The sequence below is a fragment of the Protopterus annectens genome, chromosome 2.part1 (assembly GCF_019279795.1).
Source record: "Protopterus annectens isolate FY-2018-M chromosome 2.part1, PAN1.0, whole genome shotgun sequence".
In the NCBI taxonomy this organism is placed as follows: Eukaryota; Metazoa; Chordata; order Ceratodontiformes; family Protopteridae; genus Protopterus; species Protopterus annectens.
Window position 1 is genome coordinate 1,792,336,665 of NC_056729.1, and position 24,466 is coordinate 1,792,361,130.

The 24,466-nt window shown below is 42.6% G+C and overlaps 1 protein-coding gene across 2 annotated transcripts in view; it reads right to left on the reverse strand.

Annotated features, from left to right (window-relative positions):
• The window catches only part of MTOR (mechanistic target of rapamycin kinase), a 4,577,509-nt gene that overhangs the window by 4,161,236 nt on the left and 391,807 nt on the right, over nucleotides 1-24,466 (reverse strand). For both annotated transcript variants that reach the window (XM_044063218.1, XM_044063219.1), the window contains exon 8: nucleotides 776-884. In XM_044063218.1, coding sequence (XP_043919153.1) covers nucleotides 776-884 — 109 coding nt within the window. The remainder of the gene's footprint in view (nucleotides 1-775; nucleotides 885-24,466) is intronic.

Below are 24,466 nucleotides of genomic sequence, written 5' to 3' on the forward strand. Positions count from 1 at the left end.
CGTGGTCTGGGCCTAAGCAAGGAATGCAGAGGGAATGAAAATCCTTATGCGGTATTTGCTTCCCACATGAAATACAATTATTAACTTTGTCTGACATCGGTCTGAGGCAAGAAAAGTTTCCCCAACGGGGTACTTAGCTTTCAAGAAGACTTTGGTTGCAAAATTTTCATAATTTCAGGAGCTGGCCGACCGGCACTTGCGAACTGCTTCTGCTTTGGGCACCGCGCGGCAAGAAAGACTGATGAAAATGGCGTCGGCTGGTTCTTTTGTACCCATGTCGCACTGACGTCAGGGAAGAAGCGACGACAACTGACGCCGGACCAAGACTTAGGAATTCGGCTGACCGAGAACCCGCCTGATGGCAGGAGAACCCATCTGTTATGACTGCAGCTGTATGCACGATGAACATCTACCCATCAATAATACGTCCTTTTTCATTTATCTCATGTTATGTACAGCATTCACCATTTTTTTTTCAATCTTCTTTGCAATGATAATTTGTAGCAATACCTCTTTAGCTGATGTACACAATTCAGTTTTGGAAACAATGAATAATAGCTTTAGTGCCAGAAGTTACATTCGATGGCCAGTTAGAAAACATGAAAATCAATTAAGACACAAGTCCTGTAGCATACCTATATAGGAGTAAAAAAAATATATATATATACCACATTTCCTGCATTATGAATACTATTCTGGAATTAAATTTAAAGAGATCATGTGAACATGATCTGGGAATTAACTGCAAATGTTGATGGTAATTTTAGATGCATACCTGTGAAAATATTAGGTGGAAAGGCAGACAGACGTGGTAACAGACTGAGGATTGTCATTTGAATCAAAGGATTCTTACTTGTTCTGTACTTCAGCACCCATGTGCACACCTAGAACAACATAATAAGGTATTAATGTATACTGTAGAAAACTAACTTTTACTTGTTTTTTTCATATAGCAAGATCCCCAGAAAAGAAACCTTTTTGCCATATAAGGCTTACAACTGGTAAATAATGCTACATGTTACAGGCACAGTTTGTATGCATGTATGTATACATTTAGAAAAAGCACGTTAATATATACCCTTTTATTCCATGAACATTTCTATGTGAACAGCACAATACTGAAAAAATATGTCTTTCTAACAGCAAGAATCTGTACTGTATTAAAGGTGGCCCTACTCCCAACACTGGAAGCCATAGGTCCTTCAGCCTGTTAAGTCCCATTTGTAAGGCAGTGGAATACATTATAACGCATCTGATTTAAATAAACATTAAAGATAAAGTACAGTTGTGTACCTACCATAAATGTAGATATTCGAGTGTATTCACTGTTGCAGTCATTACTCTTGGGTTATCCTGCTGGCAGGCTACCCGCAATCGGCCAGAACTCCAAAGTCTAGGTCCGGCGTCGGTTGCTGTCGCCTCCTCCCTGACGTCAGTGCGCCAGGGGTATAAAAGATGCAACCGATGCCATTTTCTTCAGTTTTTCTTGCCCCAGATGTCAGGTGCCCCCAAATTAGTAGGCTGAAAAAATAAGCCAATAAAAATGCATGCACAAAAATAACAGTTCCTTCATCTACAAGCAAATACACCCAATAGGTTGTATAGGATAGAGTAGTGCAGATAGACCCAGCGAAGAAAAAGGGGGATGGTGGGTGGGTAACCTGGACTGCAACAGTGAATACACTCGAGCATCTACATTTATGGTAGGTACACAACTGTATTATGTTCATCATGTTTCACTGTTGCAGTCATTACTCTTGGGTTGAATGAGGATGGGTGGCTGGGCTAAATAGGATTAGGAGAGGCTAAGAAGCCCTGCAGGACTGCAGTGGCAAAGCCTGCTCTGGACTTAGAGTATAGAGGTGAGTGGTAGTACTTTGTGAAGGTGTGCACTGAACTCCAGGTTGCAGCCTCCAAGATATCTTTGGTTGGTACTCCTCTGAGGAAGGCTGCTGAAGTGGCTGCTGCTCTGGTGGAATGAGGCCTGATGCCCTTAGGCACTGATTTGCCATGTTGAGAATAGCAGAAACGGATGCAATGGCCTATCCATTTAGAAATAGCCTGTTTTGAGATGGCCTTTCCTTGTGATCTCGTAGCATATGACACTAAAAGTTGCTCAGTCTTTCTGAAGGCTTTAGTTCTGTCCAAGTAGAAGCGTAGCTGTCTGTGTATGTCCAAAGAATGCAGAATTTTCTCACCCTTGTTCTGTGGATTTGGATAAAAGGTAGGCAAATGAATGGTTTGGTTGAGGGCCACACTGGATACCACCTTAGGCATAAATGTGGGGTTTGTCCTCAGAGAAACCCTGTCTGGATGAAAAATGAGGAAAGGTTTCACAGCCATGAGTGCTTGTAACTCTGAGACTCGCCTTGCAGAGGTTATTGCTAGGAGCAGAGCTGTTTTCCAGGATAAGATTTTTATATTTGCTGTTGATGCTGGCTCGAAAGGAGGTAGTGTGAGTTTTTCTAAAACATAATTGAGGTCCCAGGCCGGAATTGGTGTTCTCCTTGGAAGCCTAATGTTTTTGGCCCCTCTGAGGTACTGCCTTATTAAGGGATGAGAAAAAATAGGTGGTTCTGCATTGTAATGGGCTGAAATAGCAGAGGCATGAATCTTAACTGATGAGAAAGAAAGGCCTCTGTTCAGCATCTCAGTTAGGTATTGTAAAATCTGAAGGATATTTGGTATGCACGTGTCAATGCCTTGTTCCTGGTTCCAAGCACAGAATCTTTTCCATTTCTCTGCATAAGATTTTCTGGTACTGGGCCTCCTGGCCTCCAAGATAACATCCAAGACAGCTTTTGAAAGAGGAGTGTTCTGAATGGCTACATTATCTGCCATGCTGCCAGATTTAGGGTCCTGAGTTGGCTGTGCAGGAGCTGATTGTGGATCAGCAAGTGAGAAGTTTGAGTCTATATCCATGCTGGACCTTGAGGCAAGCTCTTTAGGATTGGGTACCAGTGCTGGCATGGCCAGTCTGGTGCAATCAGTATCATTTTTGGCTTCTCCTGTCTGACCTTTAGGAGTACCCTGGGGAGGAGAGGCGGTGGAGGAAAGGCATATGCTGTTAGATTTTTCCAGCTGAAGGATAGGGCGTCCACTTTCCATGCTTGCTTGTGATAATTTCTTGTACAAAATCTCTGCAATTGGTAGTTGTGGGGGGAGGCAAATAGATGTATGTCTGGGCATCCCCATTTCCTTATTATCATGCTGAAGACTTGTGTATCCAGTTTCCATCCGTGGGGATCCATGAGGTTTCTGCTTAGATCGTCTGTCAGAGTATTTGTTTTTCCTGGCAGGAATTGTGCTTGCAGGTGAACTTGGAAAGCCAATGCTGTGTCCCATAAGGTCATTGCTTGTCTGCAGAGGGGGTAGGAATGTGTTCCTCCCTGTTTGTTTATGTACCACATGACCGTAGTATCGTCTGTCTTTATCAGTAACTGTCCTGGATGAAGCAGGTCCTTGAAAGCTGTCAGGGCATTTTGAACAGCTAGCATCTCTTTTTGATTGATGTGAAGATGCATCTGGTTTGCAGGCCATGTGCCCTGAATACATTTTCCTGCCTTATGGGCCCCCCAGGCATAATCTGATGCATCCGTTGTCAGTGTTTGCTTGGCTGTGGATAGACTGAATGGTAGACCCTTGTTGTGGTGACAGGCTTCAGCCCACCATCGAAACTCCTGTTGTAGGGAGGGAATGAGTGCAATTACTGTCTCCAGGCTGTGGCAATGCTGAGTCCAAACACTTTTTAGATACCATTGTAGTTTCCTCACATGCAGTCTGGCATATGGAATTAGAAGAATGCAGGATGCCATGAAACACAAGGCCTGCAGGATATTCCTTGCAGATAAGTGGGTTTTTGTTGTCAATTTCTTGAAGTAAGTAGTCAGATGTTTTTGTTTGTCTGGCGTGAGATAAGCCATCTGGGCAGTTGTATTTAAGCTTGCACCAAGGAATATTATCTCTTGAGAGGGCACTAGTTTTGATTTCTTTTTGTTTACTGTGTACCCTAGGCCAATTAGTAATCTTTTACAAACGCCAGATGCTGTAAAAGAATATCTTTGTTCTCTGCTTGAATTAGGCAGTCGTCCCAAGTAGGGATATATGTGAATTCCTTTTTGTCTGCAAAATGCAATTACTGGTGCCAGGCATTTTGTGACGACCCTGGGCGCAGCAGATAAGCCAAAGGGCAGTGCAGAAAATTGGTAATGCAGTGAGCCAGCTATGAATCTGAGGTATCTTCTGCAAGATTGTCTGATTGGGACATGCAGGTATGCCTCCTTTAGGTCCAAAGTTACAAGCCAAGCCTTTTTGCCCAGCATGGGCAGTAGTTGCTGTAGAGTCAACATCTTGAATTTTGGAACTTCCAGAAACGTATTTAGTATAGACAAGTCCAGTACTGGTCTCCAGGTTTTGTCCTTTCGAGGTACTAGGAAAAGTCTGGAGTAAAATCCTTGCCTTTGCTCGTGTTGTGGTACTTGCTGAATGGCCCTCATGTCCATGAGGGCTGTAATTTGTTTTTGTGCCTATGCCCATTGATTGTGTGGCAGGTCTGGCATACTTTTTGACCTTGGTAGAGTGTGAAAGTGGAACCTGTAGCCTTGGGACACTATGTTCAGGACCCATTTGTCTTGGGTAACCATTTGCCAGTTTGATGAAAAAAGTGCTAGTTTTCCCCCTAAGGGGGCTGCCAAAAGAGAAGTGCTTGGATCTGGTAGAGGAAAGTCATTGGGACTGTTTCCTGTAAGGCTGTGATTTGTCTTCTCCGCTTTTGGAGGTAGGAGCACCCCACTGTTTAGGCCTGTATGTGCCTTGGGGCTGAGATCTGCCTCTGGGACGCCTGTATCTGCCTCCTTGCGGCCTGTCTGACACTGGAAAGGACCAATTTTTAGAAGGCCAGTTCCTGCTAAACCTGGGTGGCTGTACCTGCAAGAAATCCTTGACTGTCTGCATGGATTTGGCTTTATCCTCCATTTTTTTCAACACCTCTTCTGCTTTAGTGCCAAACAAAGTATCATGCTGTAAAGGTGTATCTAGTAACTTTGCTTTAACATGATCAGGCAGATTCTGTTCCTTTAACCAAGCATGCCTTCTAATAACAGTACCTGTAACAACGGCCCTGCAAGAGGCCTCCAGTGAATCGTAACAACATTGCAATGTATGCCTCCCCACTTGTTCAGTTGCATGCAATAAATCCAACAATTCCTTGTTTTCTGGACTTTCAGTATTTGTCAACAATTTCTGTTTAAGCAAAGACATTAAATATTGCTGATATTTAAGCATATGAAACTGACAGTTTAAAGCCCTTATAGGCAGGGTAACAGAGGTGTAGACTTGCCCCATCTGTCTAGAGACCTAGAATCCTTATCAGAGGGGACAGGGTTTTTTGCAGTGGAGGCTTTGACCCCTTTGGGACCCTGAGATATAGTTAATGGGTCAGCAGCGGGGTTTTGTAAAGAAATTTATGGGAATCTGGGACCCTGTAGTATCTGTCTGGCTTAGCAGGTGCAGGGGGTAAAGAGTCAGGGGACAGGCCGGACTCTGAAAATACATCATCAAAAATGCCTAGAACAGGTGGAATAGCAAGGGGTCTGTGCTGAGGAAGTAGCAGAAAGTCCCTGAGCCTTTTCTTAGATTCAGAATAATCTTGGCTTTCCCAGTGGAAATGCTCCCTCATGGTATGCAGGGTTTCCCCAAAAGAATAATCCTCAGGAGGAGAGGCTGAAGGAATGGATTCTTCAGCATCAGAATTCTCATAAGGAAGCATGGAGTAATCCTGTTCAGAAGAGGAATCAGAGGAAATAGAAACCTGATCAGAAGAAATGTACTCTGTCTCTTGCCTAGGCCTCTTATCAGGAGGGGGATGGGAACCCCTGATCAAAGTAATTAGGCTTTCGGCCATTTTGAGCATCTGTTTTTTAGGCATGGAAGTCTGAGCAGGGGAATGCTGCACTTGTTTCTTTGTCTTTAGAGCTGCTTTAGTCTTTGTATTTGAAGCTGAAGCTGGCTTAATATATAGTTGTGTAGGTCTGAAGACACCCTCAGAAGCAGATACCTGCTCAGCGGCTCCGGACCCATCCGAGGGAATGATTTCCGAGTGTCCAATACCTTGAGTATCCAGAGGCCCAGTCGGCTCCACGTGGGAGTTGGAAGCGGCCTGTGGCTCTGAGGTAGCGGGCGCCAGGGGCTGCGAAAACGCCTCACTGAGAACCGGCGACTGGCCTAGCAGAGGCCTCGTCAGTTTTGGACCTCGGATGCCTATCCTTTTCCTTGTCCTTGCATTTTTTGTAAACTCCGGTTGTCGGCTGGTCCAATGGCATTGTATAATTAAATCTTCAGCCAAAGTAATGAAATGCAAAATCGAACCGACGCTTAATAGTGCGTTGGTTGAATCTAGCACAAAACCGACAGCTAGCAATGTTGTGATCAGGGCCTAGGCAAGGAATACAGTAGGAGTGGAAAGCCTTATGAGGTATTTGCTTCCCACAAGAAATACAATTGTTAACTTTTTCTGACATCGGACTGGAGCAAGAAAAAAGTTTCCCCAACGGGGTACTTAGCTTTAATGAAGACTTCGGTTCTGAAATTCGAATTTGAAAATCTCAGGAGTTGGCCGACCGGCACTTGCGAACTGCTTCTGCTTCGGGCACCGCGCGGCAAGAAAGACTGAAGAAAATGGCGTCGGCTGCATCTTTTATACCCCTGGCGCACTGACGTCAGGGAGGAGGCAACAGCAACCGATGCCGGACCTAGACTTTGGAATTCTGGCCAACTGCGGGTAGCTTGCCAGCAGGATAACCCAAGAGTAATGACTGCAACAGTGAAACACGATGAACATCATCAGGCTAGATCTACAGTAATTTAGTTTTCTAAAAGGTAGAGCCTGTTTAATGAACCTGGTAAACTGTTGAAAAGTTAACACAAGACATTGATAGCGGTCACAATGCAAACATAGCTTACCTTGATTAAGCCAAAGAATTTGACACCATCCCCCATGCTAACATATTAATAAATAGACACCTATGCTGTGAGACAGACAGGTAATTGGCTGAAAGACAGTATCCACATGGTGCAGGTGGCAGGGACAGCATATAAGAACATGAAGGTCATATGTGGTGTTATATAGGGCTCTCTGTTGACCTACAGAATAAAAAACAAAACCTATGGCTTGCCAAGTGTGTGGACAACTGTAAACTGGGAGTCTTAGAAAAATTGCTCTTTGACATAGAAGCCTTCTGGAAGGGACTTACACTTAAGAATTCATGGTGTATTGAAAATGAACTAAAATTATATGTTAAAAATGCTTCATTGCCTCGTTTGGCAGACAAAAAAGCACCCCTGCAGCATAGAGCACGGACAATACCCCACTTAAAATGAAAATGTAGTTAAGAGATCTGTGAACCTGGATTATTAATTCCGTCTCCTTTGATCATTATGTAGCACAAATGTCAGGAAATCCATATACTTGGTGCAGCTGATCCCCAAAGGAATATCATCCTGTTCTAGAGAGGTTACAATCAGCTTGTCTTCAGGGCTGATCAGACCAATTACAGAATATGCCATCTCCTCGGTAATGGACTTCACCAGGCATATAAAAATTGTTGGAATGACCCCAGAAGCTCCTAACAAAGATAATCAAAGCTTTAAAACTCCTAAGCTACCACAATAAAAAAGGGGGCACAAGTACTCTCTTGTCTGTATCCTATAGTCTCCTCAGTGGAGACCTATCCCTTGAATTCCAAAAATTAGAGACCCAGTAGTCCAGGATGTCTTTTACCTTCCCAAATCAAAAACAGTCCTACAAAGAAAGGGCAAAACAAAGGATCTAAACCTGCTTCAGCAGATCAATAAAATAAGGTGGAAAGGCATATTTACAACTCATCACCTCCCTCACCTCTGGAATAGGCTTCCCCTGCGGATAAAGCAGAACCTGGATAACTGGGTAGGTATTTATATATTCAGCCCAGATCTGACTGGGAGGTACAGTCTAGGGTTAGGATGAGCAAGGGGTAGTGGTTGTAAGGCTGTTTAGCCTTGAAATTCCTACGATTCCTACTTTTCTTTGTTTGATTCCTGAGGAAACAGGATCAAAGCTACACTTGAAAATACTTCCTTTATTTTTACTGTGGTTTTAGCTTTAAACTTTTTCTGTATCTTTTTTACTAAAACACCTGCTGACCATCAAGCCTTCTCTGATTCGTCTTGAGTAGATTCATTTCCTCAACACTAATGTATTCCAAGTGCAACTGTGAGAGTTGTCTAGACAGACCACCACAGAGACAGCCAATGAAGTTTTTTATACCTTCAACAACATGCTATAAATGAGAAGAATTTATTTGGATTACAGGTTAGACTGCCTTCTTTAACACGGATTGATAGAGTATAGGCAAAGAGAAAGAAATTGGGGGTCCTAAACGAAAGACCAGCACTGGTAAAATTTTTAGTAGAATTTAGAACAGAAGCTGCCATTAAAAAAGGAATAATTAGTAGACCATATAAAATATTGCATGATAACTAAAGAATCAATCAATCAGAGGAGGTCAGAAAGGTTTGGGAAGAGAGACTGGATAAGCAATTCACAAAGAAACAATGGGAAGATACACGTCTCCCAAACATGCAACAAAATCTAGAAGATTTAGGATTTTTGCCTGGAAATGTTTGCATAGATATTTCTATACCCCAAGTAGACTCCAGATATTTTTTCCTCAGGCAAACAGTAAATGTAGGAGGTGTGATGGGGAAGAAAGAGGTAATTGGGAACATATTTTCTGGGAGTGCAGTGAGTTGGTGGACTTTAAGGATTGCCTTTGGGATGCACTGTCGGAGATGCTGGGTGGGCGGATTGGTGTGATGGGGGAGATAATTTTTCTGAGTTATGATACAGAACCGGAAATGCCTAGGTATGGTAAGGCCTTGCTGTGTCTAACAATAGTGGCTGCCAAAAATGCAATTACTAGAAAATGGAAATCAAAATCTAAACCAACTACACTAGATGTAGTACATATAGTGACAGAGATAAAACAACTGAAATTGAAATCTTTAGAAATGGGTAGGAGCAAACTACATAACAAAAATGGGAATAATACATACAAGGGAGGAATGAGGTTTAAAAGGCAGCAGGACTTAAATGAACAATGTAATGTTAGACTGAAAAAGATTGGATAGATTATAAGTGATATATAATGTTTGCAAATGAGTGCGTGTCAGTATGGTTTGTGATGTAAAATGCTTGTAACTAGGATTGTGTCGGTGTGGTTTGTTTTCACTGATATAAATGTATGATTACCTGTGCAATAAGTGATTGTTTAATAAAGCTACTTCTTGTTTAAAAAAAAAAAAACAGGAATTGAATAATTTATATGTAATGTTGCTTATGTTATATAATATATAGGGATATACGTGAAGTAAAATGTCTATTTTAATTATAGTGTGATTACTTTAACATGAATGCAAATTTGCCTATATTGCACGGGATAATTCAATAAAGGTGTTTAAAAAAATAAATAAAAACATGCTAAAAATGAGGGTGTTTCGATATGAGGCCCCAACGCCTTTCCTGGTGTATAATGTGAGCATCTACATGACCAGAGGGCCTCCTATTATCTCCTCTTCCATGTGCATGATGCATGGACATGCTAATAAGTAGCAAGATCACATCCTATTTTCAGTGTTGTGCACACATCCACGTACATGGTGCCGATCTGCCACCTGGAATCATCTCTCTCTCTTTACACAATTAAAAAGTGACTGGGCAGCACAGTGGTGTAACAATTAACGTTGTTGCCTCACAGCAAGAGGTTCTCCGGATCGATTATTGGCTGAGGTGCCTTCTGTGTGGAGTCTGCATGGCCTCCCTGTGTTTGCGTGGGTTTCCTCTGGGTGCTCCGGTTTATTCCCACATTCCAAAGACATGCAGCTGGAGTGTCTTTCCCCAGGCTTCCACTGAATATGGGGCTTTGTCCCAGTTGGATTTTCCTTGTAAACAAATGTTAAATAAATAAATCAACTGGTAGGAAAGGAAAGAACAATTTGAACAGAAATCCACAAGTTGATTTACAAAGAGACATACTGGTCATCATGTCTCAATAAGAAACAAATGTGAAATTAGTACTAATCTAAATATTTAAGACTCATGCATATACTAAAATACCTGGCTGACAAGTAGGCTATTTGTAAAAGTCATAACCAAACTTCTCAGCCCAGTGTCAAATGAAAAACAGCAAGTTCAGGCAAAACCAACTCAGAACACAGCCTAAGTGACTATGGTTCAAGGGGCATGGAAGTAACAGTTCAAAACACCAAACCTGCCACATCTGATGCAGTGGTGCACTTGTAAAATTCACAGTTCTATCACTCCAACTTCTTTAATATCTCCATCAATATGTTTGCAAGAGTAGATATGTACGTTAACAGCTACAATTTCAAAAACGTCAGACTCGCATTCCTTAAGAGGCTCTCTTGTTTACGCTAATCTGGTAATTCTGGTAACTGTGGTCCTGTTCTATATGTCAAACCTAAAACATGATATTCATTACAAGGTGCTTAAAAAGGATATACAAGACAAGCATCAAGCAAAACGATGCACCAAGAGTGGACAGTGAAATGTAAGATTTCCAAACAGTGTAGGGAGTTCCCTCCTGCAAATGTAAAAACGTGTTGATACTTCTTTCGAAAGTAAATTATGACAGAAGACAGAAATACCATCCTTTCTGCTCATTTCCCCACAAACCACATAAAGAAGCTCTAATTAAGATCCACTGAGTACTAAGGACCTACAAGTTCTCCAAAGTATCCCACTCAGAAGGGCTTTTACTAGTGAAGAAGGATGCGGAAACTGTCAGCACACACGCTGATTCAGACGCTATGGATGACAACATGTTAAAATAAATATTACACAAATTATAAAGTTACGTAAGCACTCACTATAAAATAAAGTGCTATAAGAAGCTCCCACAGCAGGTATACTATACAGTACTGCCACCATACCGGTACCAAACCTGATATTTTTTTCTCCTTCCTTTGCTGCTAAGGACCACCAACATACAGTACATCAGCAACATCACAACATTTTGGTATGAAATGCTGTGTTCTCAGTTGATTTTGACTGACATTGTTCTCTTTGTCATCTGACATACCTAGATGGTTCAAACACAGAACCAAGAAAAGGTGAACCTTGAAAAAGAGATGAACAATACACCAAAAAAGTGATCATCTCTTACAAAGAGGTACACAAGGGAAGAGGAAACTGCAGTATACACCACTCTCAAGAATCTACTGTTGTGAGTGATCATATATTAATGTCTGAATCGCATTACAGCACAGTCAACCACAGCTACAAGCTACCAGTAGGCTACAACCTGCACAGCTGGTTTGATTCTTACAGTGTCTGTGAGCACAACACTTAATCAAACCAGTGCTCCCAACACAATGCTGTAAAGACATGCCTCTGCTTAGTGGGCATAATCAAATAATAAACATTAAATTAAATAGCCATTAATATAAATATTACTTTGACAACTTTTACAGAGCAGGTAATATGCACAAGACACAGTTCTGAAGAGTAACCTTCATTCAAGAGGCATTAGATAAAAAAATAAAATAAGACTGAAAATGCCAGTGAAAAGTCTTGCATCCCCATTCCCATCCTTCTAGGAGGATCAGTGATGAAGGGCACCAACTTCAGTTAATATTTCAAAGGTTTCAAGGGTAGAATGTTTTTAATGAAATAAGCTAAATTGTTGGAAAAGAAATGTTGGTAGCAAAGAAGGCAGTAATTGTATGCAAGTATGTATCAGAAAACAAGAATATGAGAAGTCTCACCACAAACCAGGCTAAGGACGCAGAAGAAAATACATTGGCTACCCAAGATGTCTTTCAATAACAGCTCTTCAAAACCATTTCAGTTGACAAGTAATTTCTGAAGAATATTTAGCCTATACATACACCTTGTAAGGCACAGCAGTCTGATAATAGTTACATTTATTTAAAATAAAAATGTTCTCTTAACACCTACACCCACACACATCTAATACAGCTTCATTAGAAACCTAACAAAATTATAGCTGTTTGAGTATATTCACCGTTGCAAAAATAATCTCAGATAATTCCTGCCTGGAAAGCTCAAAGGCCAGACCAACTTCCAAAGCTCTACACCTTGCTCCACCTGACTCCATTTGACTCTCTCCCACCCAAATGTCAGCACATTGGTGGCTTAACAGGGATGTCTGCCAGCATCTTCAGCTCCTTCTTATCCTGGCTAGACAAAGCTATTGGCAGAGGTGACAGAGCAGAAGGTGATCTGGATGAAAAGTGAACCCTGGCAAAATGTAGTTGCCTTGTGAAGGAAGGTTGGGGGGGCATGTCTAATATGGTGTCCACTACAGTACAGGGGATGGTGGGACAGAACTGGACTGCAACAGTCAGCATACCTGAACATCTATCATGAATATACTTGAACATCTACATTTTTACCATGTTCCTAACAAAAATATACTATATTCCTTGTAATATACACTGCTGAAGTCATGAACTCTGATGATACTTCCATAATGCAAGGACTAGTCATTGACTGGCCATGGGGAGAGTCTGCTGATGACAAACCCTGTAACACAGATGAGGTAAAGACTGTGCTGGCAAGAATGTAGTGATTTGAGATGGTATGGACTTGGACTGATAATTGGGTAGTTAATGGATGCAGTGGACCTAATGGAACAGGCTCTAACATGCCCAGGGACAGTTTACCCACAGAGACAGTAAAATGCTGAAATGCAGTGCTTAGCTTTTGGATACGTTTGCTTACTCGCAGGTACTCCCTCCATGTCCCTAACAAAATGGTAGCTCAATTGGTCTGGCTTTGGAATGCACAGAGAAATACACCTGGCCATGTTATGAAGAAGGCATACGATCCTATGGGTCCAGAAGTTGGAGCCCTAATATTTACTTTTGTGCAAATAAAACCTCAGCTGACTATAAATATCCAAGAAGTATAAAACTTTCCCCATTATTTAATGGTGCTGGGAAGAAAACAGGGAGTTGAATAACCTAGTTGAAAGGCAAGTTTGCCCTACTTTAGACTTTCCTGTAAAAGCATGATTTAAATTTCACCAATACCTACTTGCACACAGGACATCTAGTTTTCAGTGACAATTACTGTCCCCAAAGTTGCAAACAGGATACTCGTGACATTGTTCATATTCTCACTCCAGCTATCTAATTAATAAAAAGGGTCTGTTGCCATGGATATGAACTTTCCCACTATTTCCATTACCAGCTTGGTGGAAATGGGCACATGATGAACATATATTAATCATAATAAGATCCAATAAAAGTACAACACACACTCTAAAGGAAGAGACAGACAGGAAGCATTTTTTTGGTTTGTTTTTTTTAAAAAGGAGAAATACCAACACTGGTACATAGATTACCTCAAAGAGGTAAGGGGAAGAAAAGTAGAGATTAGGAGAGAGGGAAGGCCTGTACCAACAATGGTACTAAGATTAGCAAGATGGTCAGTAGGTAAGGAAAATTCACTCTATGCAAGGGTAAAAGATTAACAACTAATTAAAGAATGGTTTACAAATATAAAAGAGAGGAAATTCTGTGAAAAAAGGGTTTTAGAATAATAATTTTTGATAGTACTTAACTGAGAGCTGGATTGACACGTCTTGATATCTACGCGGCAAACGAGATCTGAGGAAACAGGGAGAGGGGCACTATGGGTATGGCTTAGCTTGACAGTTTTTTGGCTGCACCAAGCTTGTTACAAGGCCAACCCGGTTCCAAGGACGGAACTGACACCCATCAGTAATGAATGAATGAATAAAGATTAACACCACCAGACCATGCTTTTTGAGTCTGTGGGTGCGGTTCTCCTTTAATCACCTTTGGAATAGTCTCCCTCTGCAAATTAAGCATCATCATACATTATCTTCCTTCAAACAGGAATTGGATGATTTGATGGGTACTCACAAACTGACTCTTGGGGTAGGTACTGGCAATACATAAATGGTGGCAAGACTAGGTTTTTTTGTATTTCCTATGATCTTATGCCTTATCTTGAAGGCCCAATAGTCTTGGGTAACCTCCTCCATTTCTTTTCAAAGAGGCTTTCATGACTCTCAATTCTTACATGGGTAGAGGGGCATCAGCTGCAGCGGCTGGCTCGAAAGGAGGCAGGGTGATTTTTTTCAAGACATAATTGAGGTCCCATGCAGGTGTTGATGATCTCCTTGGAGGCCTTAAATTTTTGGCTCCTCTGAGGTACTGCCTTAACAAAGGATGAGAAAAGATTGGTGGCTCTGTATTGTACTGAGCCGAAATGGCAGAGGCATGAATTTTTATAGATGAAAAAGATAGGCCTTTGTCCAGCATCTCAGTCAAGTATTGGAAAATCTGAGGAATGTTTGGTACAGCTGTGTCAATTCCTTGTGCCTGGTTCCAAGCACAGAATCTCTTCTATTTTCCAGCATAGGATTTTCTAGTACTTGGCCTCCTGGCCTCCAAAATGACATCCATCACCGCTTTAGTGAGAGGTGTGTTTTGTATGACTACATTATCCGCCATGCTGCCAGATTTAAGGTCTTGAGTTGGCTGTGCAGGATCTGATTGTTTTGCTGGGACAGTATATGAGCCACTTGAGGTAGGTCCACGCTGGGCATTGAGACAAGTTCCTTAGGATTGGATACCAGTACTGGCGTGGCCAGTCAGGGGCAATCAGTATCATTTTTGGCTTCTCCTGTCTGACCTTTAGGAGTACCTTGGGGAGGAGAGGCAGAGGAGGAAAAGCATATACTGTTAAGTTTTTCCAGCTGAAAGATAGGGCATCCACTTTCCATACTTGCCTGTGATAAGTCCTTGTGCAAAATCTCTTTAGTTGGCAGTTGTGAGGTGAGGCAAATAGATCTATGTCCAGGCATCCCCCATTTGTTTGTTATCATGCTGAAGACTTGTGGATCCAATTTCCACTCGTGGGGATCCATGAGGTTTCTGCTTAGTTTGTCTGCCAGAGTATTTATCTTTCCTGGCAGGAACTGTGCCTGCAGATGTACTTGGTAAGTCAATGCTGTGTCGCACAAAGTCATGGCTAGTCTGCAAAGGGGGTAGGAATGAGTGCCTCCCTGCTTATTTATGTACCACATGACCGTGGTATTGTCTGTCTTTATCAGTAGTTGTCCCGGATGAAGTAGGTCCTTGAAGGCTGTCAGGGCATTTTGAACAGCTAGCATCTCTTTTTGATTGATATGTAGATGCAGTTGGTTTGTGGACCATGTGCCTTGAATACATCTTCCTGCCATGTGGGCTCCCCACCTTGTCCAATAACTCAGTAAGATATTGAAGAGCCACACTCAAATTAGGCTCTGAAATCTCCCAAATCTTTGCCTGTACACCAAAAAATAAATCTCTTTCCATTTTTTTCTCCTACTCCTAGGCCTAGTTCTAGCTTTCATAATCACATTTAAACTTGTTGAGGAAGCTGAGACCTTCCATGTTTCAACACAGAATATGCCAAGCTGTGAGATGGAGAGATTGGCTTGACATTGATTGAGCAGATGATGACCCCTGAGGATAACAAGTGACAAAATCAGAATCATGGGGAGGTAAAGGGACTCTTTAGAAGAGAGGTGGAGAGTAGTATGTTTGTTGCTCAATCAAGGTTAAGTCATCCTCAATCTGTCCTTCCTCTGTCCCTTTAAGCCTTTTACCCATTTTAGGAGAGAAAGGTAAAGGGTGGACATGAAGAAGTTTTTTTAAGGTTTTTCCAAGAGCAAGAACTCTCCAAGCTGTGTGGTGACGTGTCTACTTTGGGTGCTGTGCAATACTCTGGAGCATGGGATGAGCTTGTCTAGGTTCCCCATGACACTGTCAATTTCTTCCCCATGACACCATCAATTTCTAAAATACATGGATCATGGTTTCCACGCTTATCTGGGATCCATGATGCTTCTGTTTAATACATCTGCTAGCTACCCTGCTCCTGGCAGAAACCAGCTTAGAAGAAGAGTCAGTTGCAGGCTTCCATTGCTTGCCTGCATAGAGGCTAGCTGCCTGCCTAGATAGCCCCTTGTTCATGTAGTTGTGTGCTGTTAAATTGAATCAACAAACAGTTGCTGCGTCGAATCAACACCTGCCCTTGAAGAAGTAACTAAACTGATACTGGCACCAACATGTCTCCTGGTAGATGCTGTAGTCTCATGTTGATATGTAGATTGTGTAGTCTGGCAGGCCACTTTTGCTCCCCAAGCCGGTTCCATTTAGATGAGCTCCCAAGCAGTGTCGCGCTCGCTCCGGCTTTAAAGTCCTTCCTCCCTTCTGGCCGGTCACAGAGAGTCCCTTGTTTAGGTGACATGAGAGGCCAACCACACAAGCAAATATTATTTGAAGGAACAGGTATTATTTGAATGCAGTGCTCCAAATCTTTATTTTTGCTGTTCATATACATATTGAGTTTGGCAGAGCACCAAGTCCTAGAGTCCATATGGGAAGCACCAGAATACAAGATGCCATGAACCCTAATAGTCAGTAACGACTCTATTCCATAGATGATGCAGTAAAGTGACAGACTCTGTGGTTTGTCCGGGGGGGCACTGCCTTGGCTGTTGCTTTCAAGGCTATCTCCTCACACCCAAGCACACATCTTGAGAGGGTACTACTGGACTTTTTAGGTAACCAGAACAGGCCCTTTTAGGCATCACAGTATGTTTGCCTGGATGCTGAGGTGGGCAATGTTGAGTCCAAACACTTTTTAGGTACCACTGAAGTTTCCTCATATGCAGTGTTGCATATGGTATTAGTAGAATGCAGGATGCCATGAAGCCCAAAGCCTGCAGAATTTTTCTTGCAGATAACTGGGCCTTTGTTGCCAACAGTTTGAAATAAGTAGTCAGTTGTCTTTGTTTGTCTGGCGTGAGATAAGCTATCTGGGCAGTTGTATTTAAGCTTGCACCCAGGAATATTATCTCTTGAGAGGGTACTAGTTTTGATTTCTGTTCATTGACTGTGTACCCTAGACATGGTAGTAATCTCTCTACAAATGCCAGATGCTGTAGTAGAACGTCCTTGTTCTCTGCTTGAATGAGGCAGTCGTCCAAGTAAGGATACATTTGTATTCCTCTTTGTCTGCAGTATGCAATTACTGATGCCAAGCACTTTGTGAAGACCCTGGGCGCAGTAGATAAGCCAAAGGGCAGTGCAGAGAATTGGTGGTGCATTGAGCCGGCTTTGAATCTAAGGTATCTTCTGCATGTTTGTCTGATTGGGACATGCAGGTATGCCTCTTTTAGATCTAAAGTCACAAGCCAAGCCTTCTTGCCCAACATGGGCAGAAGCTGTTGTAGAGTCAACATTTTGAATTTTGGAATATCCAGATATGTGTTTAGGATAGATAGGTCCAGGACTGGTCTCCAGGCTTTGTCCTTTCTGGGTACCAAGAACAGTCTTGAATAGAATCCTTGTCCCTGCTCTTGCTCTGGCACTTATTGAATGGCCCTCGTGTCCATGAGGGCTGAAACTTGTTTTTTGTGCCTCTGCCCACTGATTGCGTGGCAGGTCTGACATACCGCTTGGCCTTGGCAGGGTGTGAAAGTGGAACCTGTAGCCTGATACTATATTTAGAACCCATTTGTCCTGGGTGATCATGTGCCAATTTTGTGAAAAAAGTGCTAGTTTTCCCCCCAAAGGGGCTGCCAAAAGATAAGTGCTTGGTGCTGGAAGGGGGAAGTCATTGAGACCATTTCCTGTATGGCTGTGGATTTTTCCTCTCTGCTCTTGGAGGTAGAAGCACCCCATTGTTTAGGCCTGTATGAGCCTTATGGCTGTGATCTGCCTCTGGGCATTTGTATCTGCCTCTTTGTGGCCTATCGGACACTGGAAAGGACCAATTCTTTGTAGGACAGTTACTGCTAAATCTGGGAGGCTGTACCTGCAAGAAATCCTTGACTGTTTGCATAGATTTAGCTTTGTCCTCCATTTTCTTCAACACCTCTTCTGCTTTAACACCAAACAAAGTATCATGCTGTAATGGAGCATCTAAATAGTTTTGCTTTAACATGATCAGGCAGATTCTGTTCTTTTAACCAAGCATGCCTCCTAATGACAGAACCTGTAACAGTGGCCCTGCAGGAGGCCTCTAGAGAATCAAAACCACATTGCAAAGTATGCTTTCCAACTTGTTCAGCTGCATGCAATAAATCCTGCACTTCTTTGTTGTCTGCACATTCTGAATTTGCTGACATTTTCTGTTTAAGCAGTGACATAAGATATTGCCGATATTTAAGCATATGAAATTGGCAATTTAAGGCTCTTGCAGCCAAGGTAGCAGAAGTATAAAACTTTTTACCCCATCAGTCTAGGGCCCTAGAATCCCAATCAGAAGGGATAGGGTTTTTTGCAGTAGAAGCCTTGACCCCTTTGGGACCTTGAGAGATAGTTTCTGGGTCAGCAGCAGGGTTTTTATAAAGAAATTTATGTGAATCCGGAACCCTATAGTATCTGTCTTTCTTAACAGGAGCTAGAGGTAGAGAGTCTGGAGAGAGACTGGACTCTGAAATTACATCATCTACAATGTCTAAAACAGGCGGGATAGCAAGGGGCCTGTGCTGAGGCAATAAAAGTAAGTCTCTGAGCCTTTTCTTGGATTCTGAGTAATCTTGGCTCTCCCAGTGGAAATGCTCCCTCATAGTATGCAGTATCTCCCCAAAAGAATAATCCTCAGGAGGAGAAGCTGAAGGGATAGATTCTTCAGCATCAGAATCCTCATAGGGAGGAACAGAATATTCCTGATCAGAGGAAATGGAAACCTGGTCTGAAGATTCGTATTCTAACTCTTGCCTAGGCCTCTTATCAGGAGAAGGATGGGAACCCCTGATCAAAGTAATAAGGTCTTTGGCCATTTTAAGCATCTGTTTTTTAGGCATGGAGACCTGTCCAGGAGAATGCTGTACTTGTTTCTTTGTCTTTAGAGCTGCTTTAGTCTTTGCCTTTGAAGCTGAAGTAGGTTTTACACAACTGTGTAGGTCTGAAAACATCCTTAGAAGCCGATGCCTGCTCAGCGGCTCCGGACCCATCTGAGGGAATAGTTTCCGAGTGTCCAATAACTTGAGCTTCCAGAGGCCTTGTCTGCTCCACGTGGGAGTCGGAAGTGGCCTGTGGCTATAAGGTAGCGGATGTCAGGGGCTGCGAAAGTGCCTCACTGAGGACCGGCGACAGGCCTAGCAGAAGCCTCATCTGTTTTGGATCTCGGATGCCTGTCCTTTCCTTTTTCTTTGTGCTTTTTATAAACTTCGGTAGTCGGCTGTTCCGACGGCATTATATAATTAAATCTTCTGCCAAAGTAATGGAATGCAAAATCGGACCGACGCTTAATAGTGCATTGGTTAAATCTAGCATAAAACCGACAACTAGCAATGTTATGGTCAGGGCCTAGGCAAGGAATACAGTAAGAATGAAAATCCTTATGAGGTATTTGCTTCCCACAAGAAATACAATTATTAACTTTATCTGACATCAGTCTGGAGCAAGAAAAAAGTTTCCCCAACGGGGTACTTAGCTTTAATGAAGACTTTGGATCTGAAATTCAAATTTGAAAAACTCAGGAGTCGGCCGACCGGCACTTGCTTACTGCTTTTGCTTAGGGCACCACGCGGCAAGAAAGACTGAAGACAATGGCGTCGGCTGCATCTTTTATACCCCTGGCGCACTGACATCAGGGAAGAGGTGACAGCAACCAACGCTGGACCTAGACTTTGGAATTCAGGCCGACTGAGGGTAGCCTGCCAGCAGGATAACCCAATTGTAATGACTGCAACAGTGAAACACGAAGAACATCTCAGATGCTTCTTTCTACTCAACTTGAGATCTCTTCCTGTAGCAGACTCTCTCACCATTCTGGGATCTGCCTCCCTCTTGCTTTTGGTAAAGAAGCCAGCTTTTAGTAAGATACCTTCTGCTCTATTTTGGAACTTGGGAATAAAAGGACTTTTTATTTTTTTTAACACATCAGATGCTTTTCCTTTTCTCCTCCTATCTTTTGAAAACATTTTTTCATTGGTGTTCCAAAGAGAAGGTCCTTGCCCAGGCTAAATTAAGGACCTTTAATATGTTCTGGCAAGGGTGGAGTTTTAAACAAGCATATCTTGTAATAACAGATCCTGTAGCTATTGCCCTGCATGCTCCAGCAAATGCATCACAACCACATTTCACAGAATGTCTGGAAGCCTGGGCATGGAGAATGCAAAGTTCAAGCATCTCCCCTTTATGAGCCTTATCCTTAATCCCCTGTGCCCCAGACCGTGGCTGACTAAAGTAGGATTTCTGTTACTTCTTCATACAAGTCTAGCAGTTAACAACACTGAAGACCAGGAAAGCAGATATGTAGGTTTTTCCAAAGCAGTCAAGGATCTTTTACTCCTCCTCGCTTGGAATGGGAATCCTGCATGGAGACTGAGCAGTTCCCATGATAGAACTGAAGGACACCACAGAAGGAACAGCTAGAGAGTTCTTTAAAAGATATTTAAGTTGCCCTGAATGCTGCAAAGCTAGCCAGGCTTTTTGGAAGAAGGAGGCTAGAGAATTCTGCAGAATCTGGCTCCAATGATGCATTGATAAATGTATCTTCCAATACTTCTAAGACTGGAGTTAAGGCTGAAGGTTTTGTTTCAAGAAAAGTCCTTGATGTCCTATACCTTAAGTGGGCCAGGAAGAAATTCCACTTTTAAGACTTTCTTCACTGTATGAAGGGTGTTCCCAAAGAAGACATCTTTGGTAGAGAAGCAGAGAGTAAGAAGTTTTCACTGTCTGATTCAAACAAGAGAATAGGAAATGCAAGGTCAAAGCAAGCCAACTGAATTTAAGGCATCAGAATTCTCCTAAGGGTAAGATTTTCTCCTCTTCTTAGATGGGGCTCCTGACACTGGTGGTAAACACAGCAGGTTGTCTGGACTTCAAGAAACCCATAAAATCCTGAGTCAGGCAGAATAAATCCTGAGAAGGAGCAGGGTTTGCAGAATGGACAAGGATCTGTCCAGCTTAAGCTGAGGCAACAGACTGGATGTCTACACACGTTTGAACAATTTTGTCTTCTGTTTTGTAGGGATAACCATCTTCTATAAACACCAAACATTTCAAATAAACCTACGCTCAATGGATCATTAAGAGCAAAGCTTATTACGCAAGCACACACATTTACCCAATACTCTTGTAAATGGGGACTCCATTATGAGACACACAGACGTCCCAGTCCCAAGTTAGACAAAAATATGTTAATGGTTATTTGTCTGTCTGGAGCCAAGACCTGCAACTTCATACAAACACTCAAATCACTGCACCTTGGGTACCAATACGATTCTAACATAGTCCATTGGGTGTAAATGACCCGAGATGCACCTCCACTGGACTACATAAATTGAGACACAATGGATCTCTCAGAACATGTGCCACAAATAGGTACAACCCTTGCACTAAGCAGCACTCTACCTTCACCAAGGATGATGCCACAGTACAAACATAAAATGACTGATTTTAATAACTGGTTTAGTTTCTGGTGTCACTCCAAGTGGATCCAACACCTCTCAGCATGAAAGGACATAATCAACAGACTATATTGCTTTGCCAAGGATGGGCTGCACCTGCCCACACTAGATTTTCAGATACTGGCCAAAACTTTACTCACCCCCTTACAGCCTTTTTTTAGGCAATGCCAAAAATACAAAACTACCAACACAGTGAAAAAGTCTTGTAGCAACTTTAAGGTGTTACTGCTCAATGCTAGGAACCTAAACAAAAAAACTTCACATCCTTCACGCCTCCTCACTCTGAAGAATGTAGACATCTGTGCCATGACCAAGACTTGGTTTAAAGCAGTATAAAGTACTCTTGCAGTGCAAGGCTACAGTGCCTTCCACACATTTAGACCAACAACAGGACAGACTGGGGCCAATGGTGGAGGTGACCTTATCTATGTTATCAACAAACATACCTCCAGGTTGGTTAAAATACTTCCAAATTGGTTAAACAGGATAATACAAAGGAGCTCATCCACGTTCAAGTCACCATAGATACGGTCCCTCATTATATCATGGCTAGCTACATGTAACCATCTATTCCCCTAGAATCTCACAACTATTAGCTACACCTACTAGATATGCTCACCATGCAACCAAACACCCTATTTCATAGGTGACTTTACCCTCTACAGACTGGGAAATTTACATTGCTTCAGACTCACAGACACAATGCGTCCTGGACTTTAACGCTAACACCCCAGAACAGATAAGGCACACTCGCCACAAGATCAAACATACTGGAACCAGTACTCACCAACATGGGAGTGCTGCACCCCTCCCCCCACATCCTCACTAGTGAAGTCAAGCCACAGAGCTGTCTCCTTTCAAATAACAAAACAAAAAAAATTAACCAGAAAAACCCAGCTACGCCAATAACAGTTAGGAACTATTCTAAGGCAAACTACATAGGTGTGTACTAGGCTAACGGGCCTGGAGCCTATATAAGCCTAGCCCATAAGATTTCCTGGCATTGTGCCACTCAAAGTTAGTTCCTAATGCCCCTGTCAAGCAAGGACACTGAAGTGATCTCCAGGATAAACTTCCCATTCCCAGACTTTCCACTCGTCAAAATTTCTCTTAAAGAGGGCCAGTGAAGTGCTCTGCTTGTCATGAATGGGAAGTTTGTTTCAGAGCATGGGAAGTTTCTGGTTAGGAACCTGTCCCTCCAGCATGTTCTGTTTAATGCGGTAATGAGGTTTAGGTCCCTGAAGCGTGTGGCACGAAGGGATTGGGATTTCTTTAGGTGTAGCATATCTAGCAGCTCTGGGACAGACATGGCTTTGTAGGTCAAGCAGAGATTGCCTCTAAGTAGGCGATAAGAGACCGAGAACAGCTGGAGTTTTTTTGAGTCTGTCCATATAGTGCATGTGTCTAAGGCCTAAGATCCTCTTAGTGAGGTATTTTTGTGGCCTTTCCAGTTTTAGGTGTTTAGTGAGGTACATACCAAATGAGGCATTGTATTGTATAATAGGTCTAATGAGGGACGCGTAGAGAGGGATTATGATGTTTTTCTTCCTGGATGAGAAACCTTTTGTAATGAGATGTGCCACATAGAAGGACTTTCTGACTACAGTGGTAATGTGGTTATCAAAGGAGAGGTTGCTGTCAACCTGTGTCCTCAGGTCTCATCACACTGTTGAGGTTTAGTGGACTACCGTCTATGTGGTAGTTCATGGGCACCGAATTTTTCCCAAAGGGAATGACAATGCTCTTTTTGGCATTGAGCTTAAGGCCATGGTTCTGGCACCAATCATTGTTGTCAGTGAGGCCTTTTTGTAGAATGTCTCCATCAGCTGGAGAATCAATAATGGCTCCCAGTTTCCAATCATCTGCAAACTTGGTCAGCCAGAGTCCCTTTGTGTTGGTTTGAACTTCAGAGAAGTAGATGCCAAACAGGAGAGGACCTAGGATCGATCCCTGTGGGACACCACTTGTAACTGGCCGATAGTCGGACTTGGAGTCCACTACTTTCACAGTGTGGGTTCTATCAGTGAGCCAGTTGGCAACTCATCTTATGACATAGGGGTTTATGCCTAGTTTAGTGAGTCTATGATTCCTGAGTGAGGGATAGTGTTGAAGGCCTTGGAAAGATCTAGTTAGGCTGTGTTAACTACCTTGCCCTCGTCCACAGCTCCGGTGACAGGCTTGAAGAAGTCTATCAGGTTGAGCAGGCATGATCTACCTTTCACAAACCCATACTGCATGGGGTCCAGAGTTTGGAGATTCCCAATGTCCTTATTTATAAGGTCTATGATGATGCTCTCCACAGCCTTACATATAAGACTTGTCAGGCTAATGGGGTGGTAGTTCCCAGGGTCTGTAGTCACTCCCCTTTTGTGGAGTGGGATGACCACAGCAGTGCACCATTCAGTAGGAACAAAACCTGAAATGAGCCTGTGATTGAACAGGGTACTCAGGTGTGGTGCCAGTTCACTTTATAATTCATGTAGAACACAGCCAGGAGATATTATCAGGTCCCATGGAAGCTGTATTCTTGGCTTTGGACAGTGTGTTTTTTACCTGTGTATCCGTGATGATAAAGTCTTGGCATTCCTCAGGTACTTTGATAGGCCCTTTACGGGGTGAAAGAGGGGTAAGGTTCGCACTGAACCTGTCGGCCAATATGTTGGTAATATCAATTTTTTTCTGTACATGTACTGCCATTGTGCTGCAACTCAGAGCAGATCTGAGTGTTGCCATGTAGATTTTTAACATAACTACAGAATGCCTTGTGGTTGCCTTTAGAATCTGCAGCAATTTTGTTTTCATAGCTAGCGTTAGAGGATTTGATGATGGATCTCAGTTTTTTGCTGAGGCTGACAAGCGAGTTTTCCCAGTCTTGGGACTTCACCCTTTTCTGCAACAGTTTTTTCCTTCTGTTGTACAGTTTGTTTATGGTGGGGGACCAC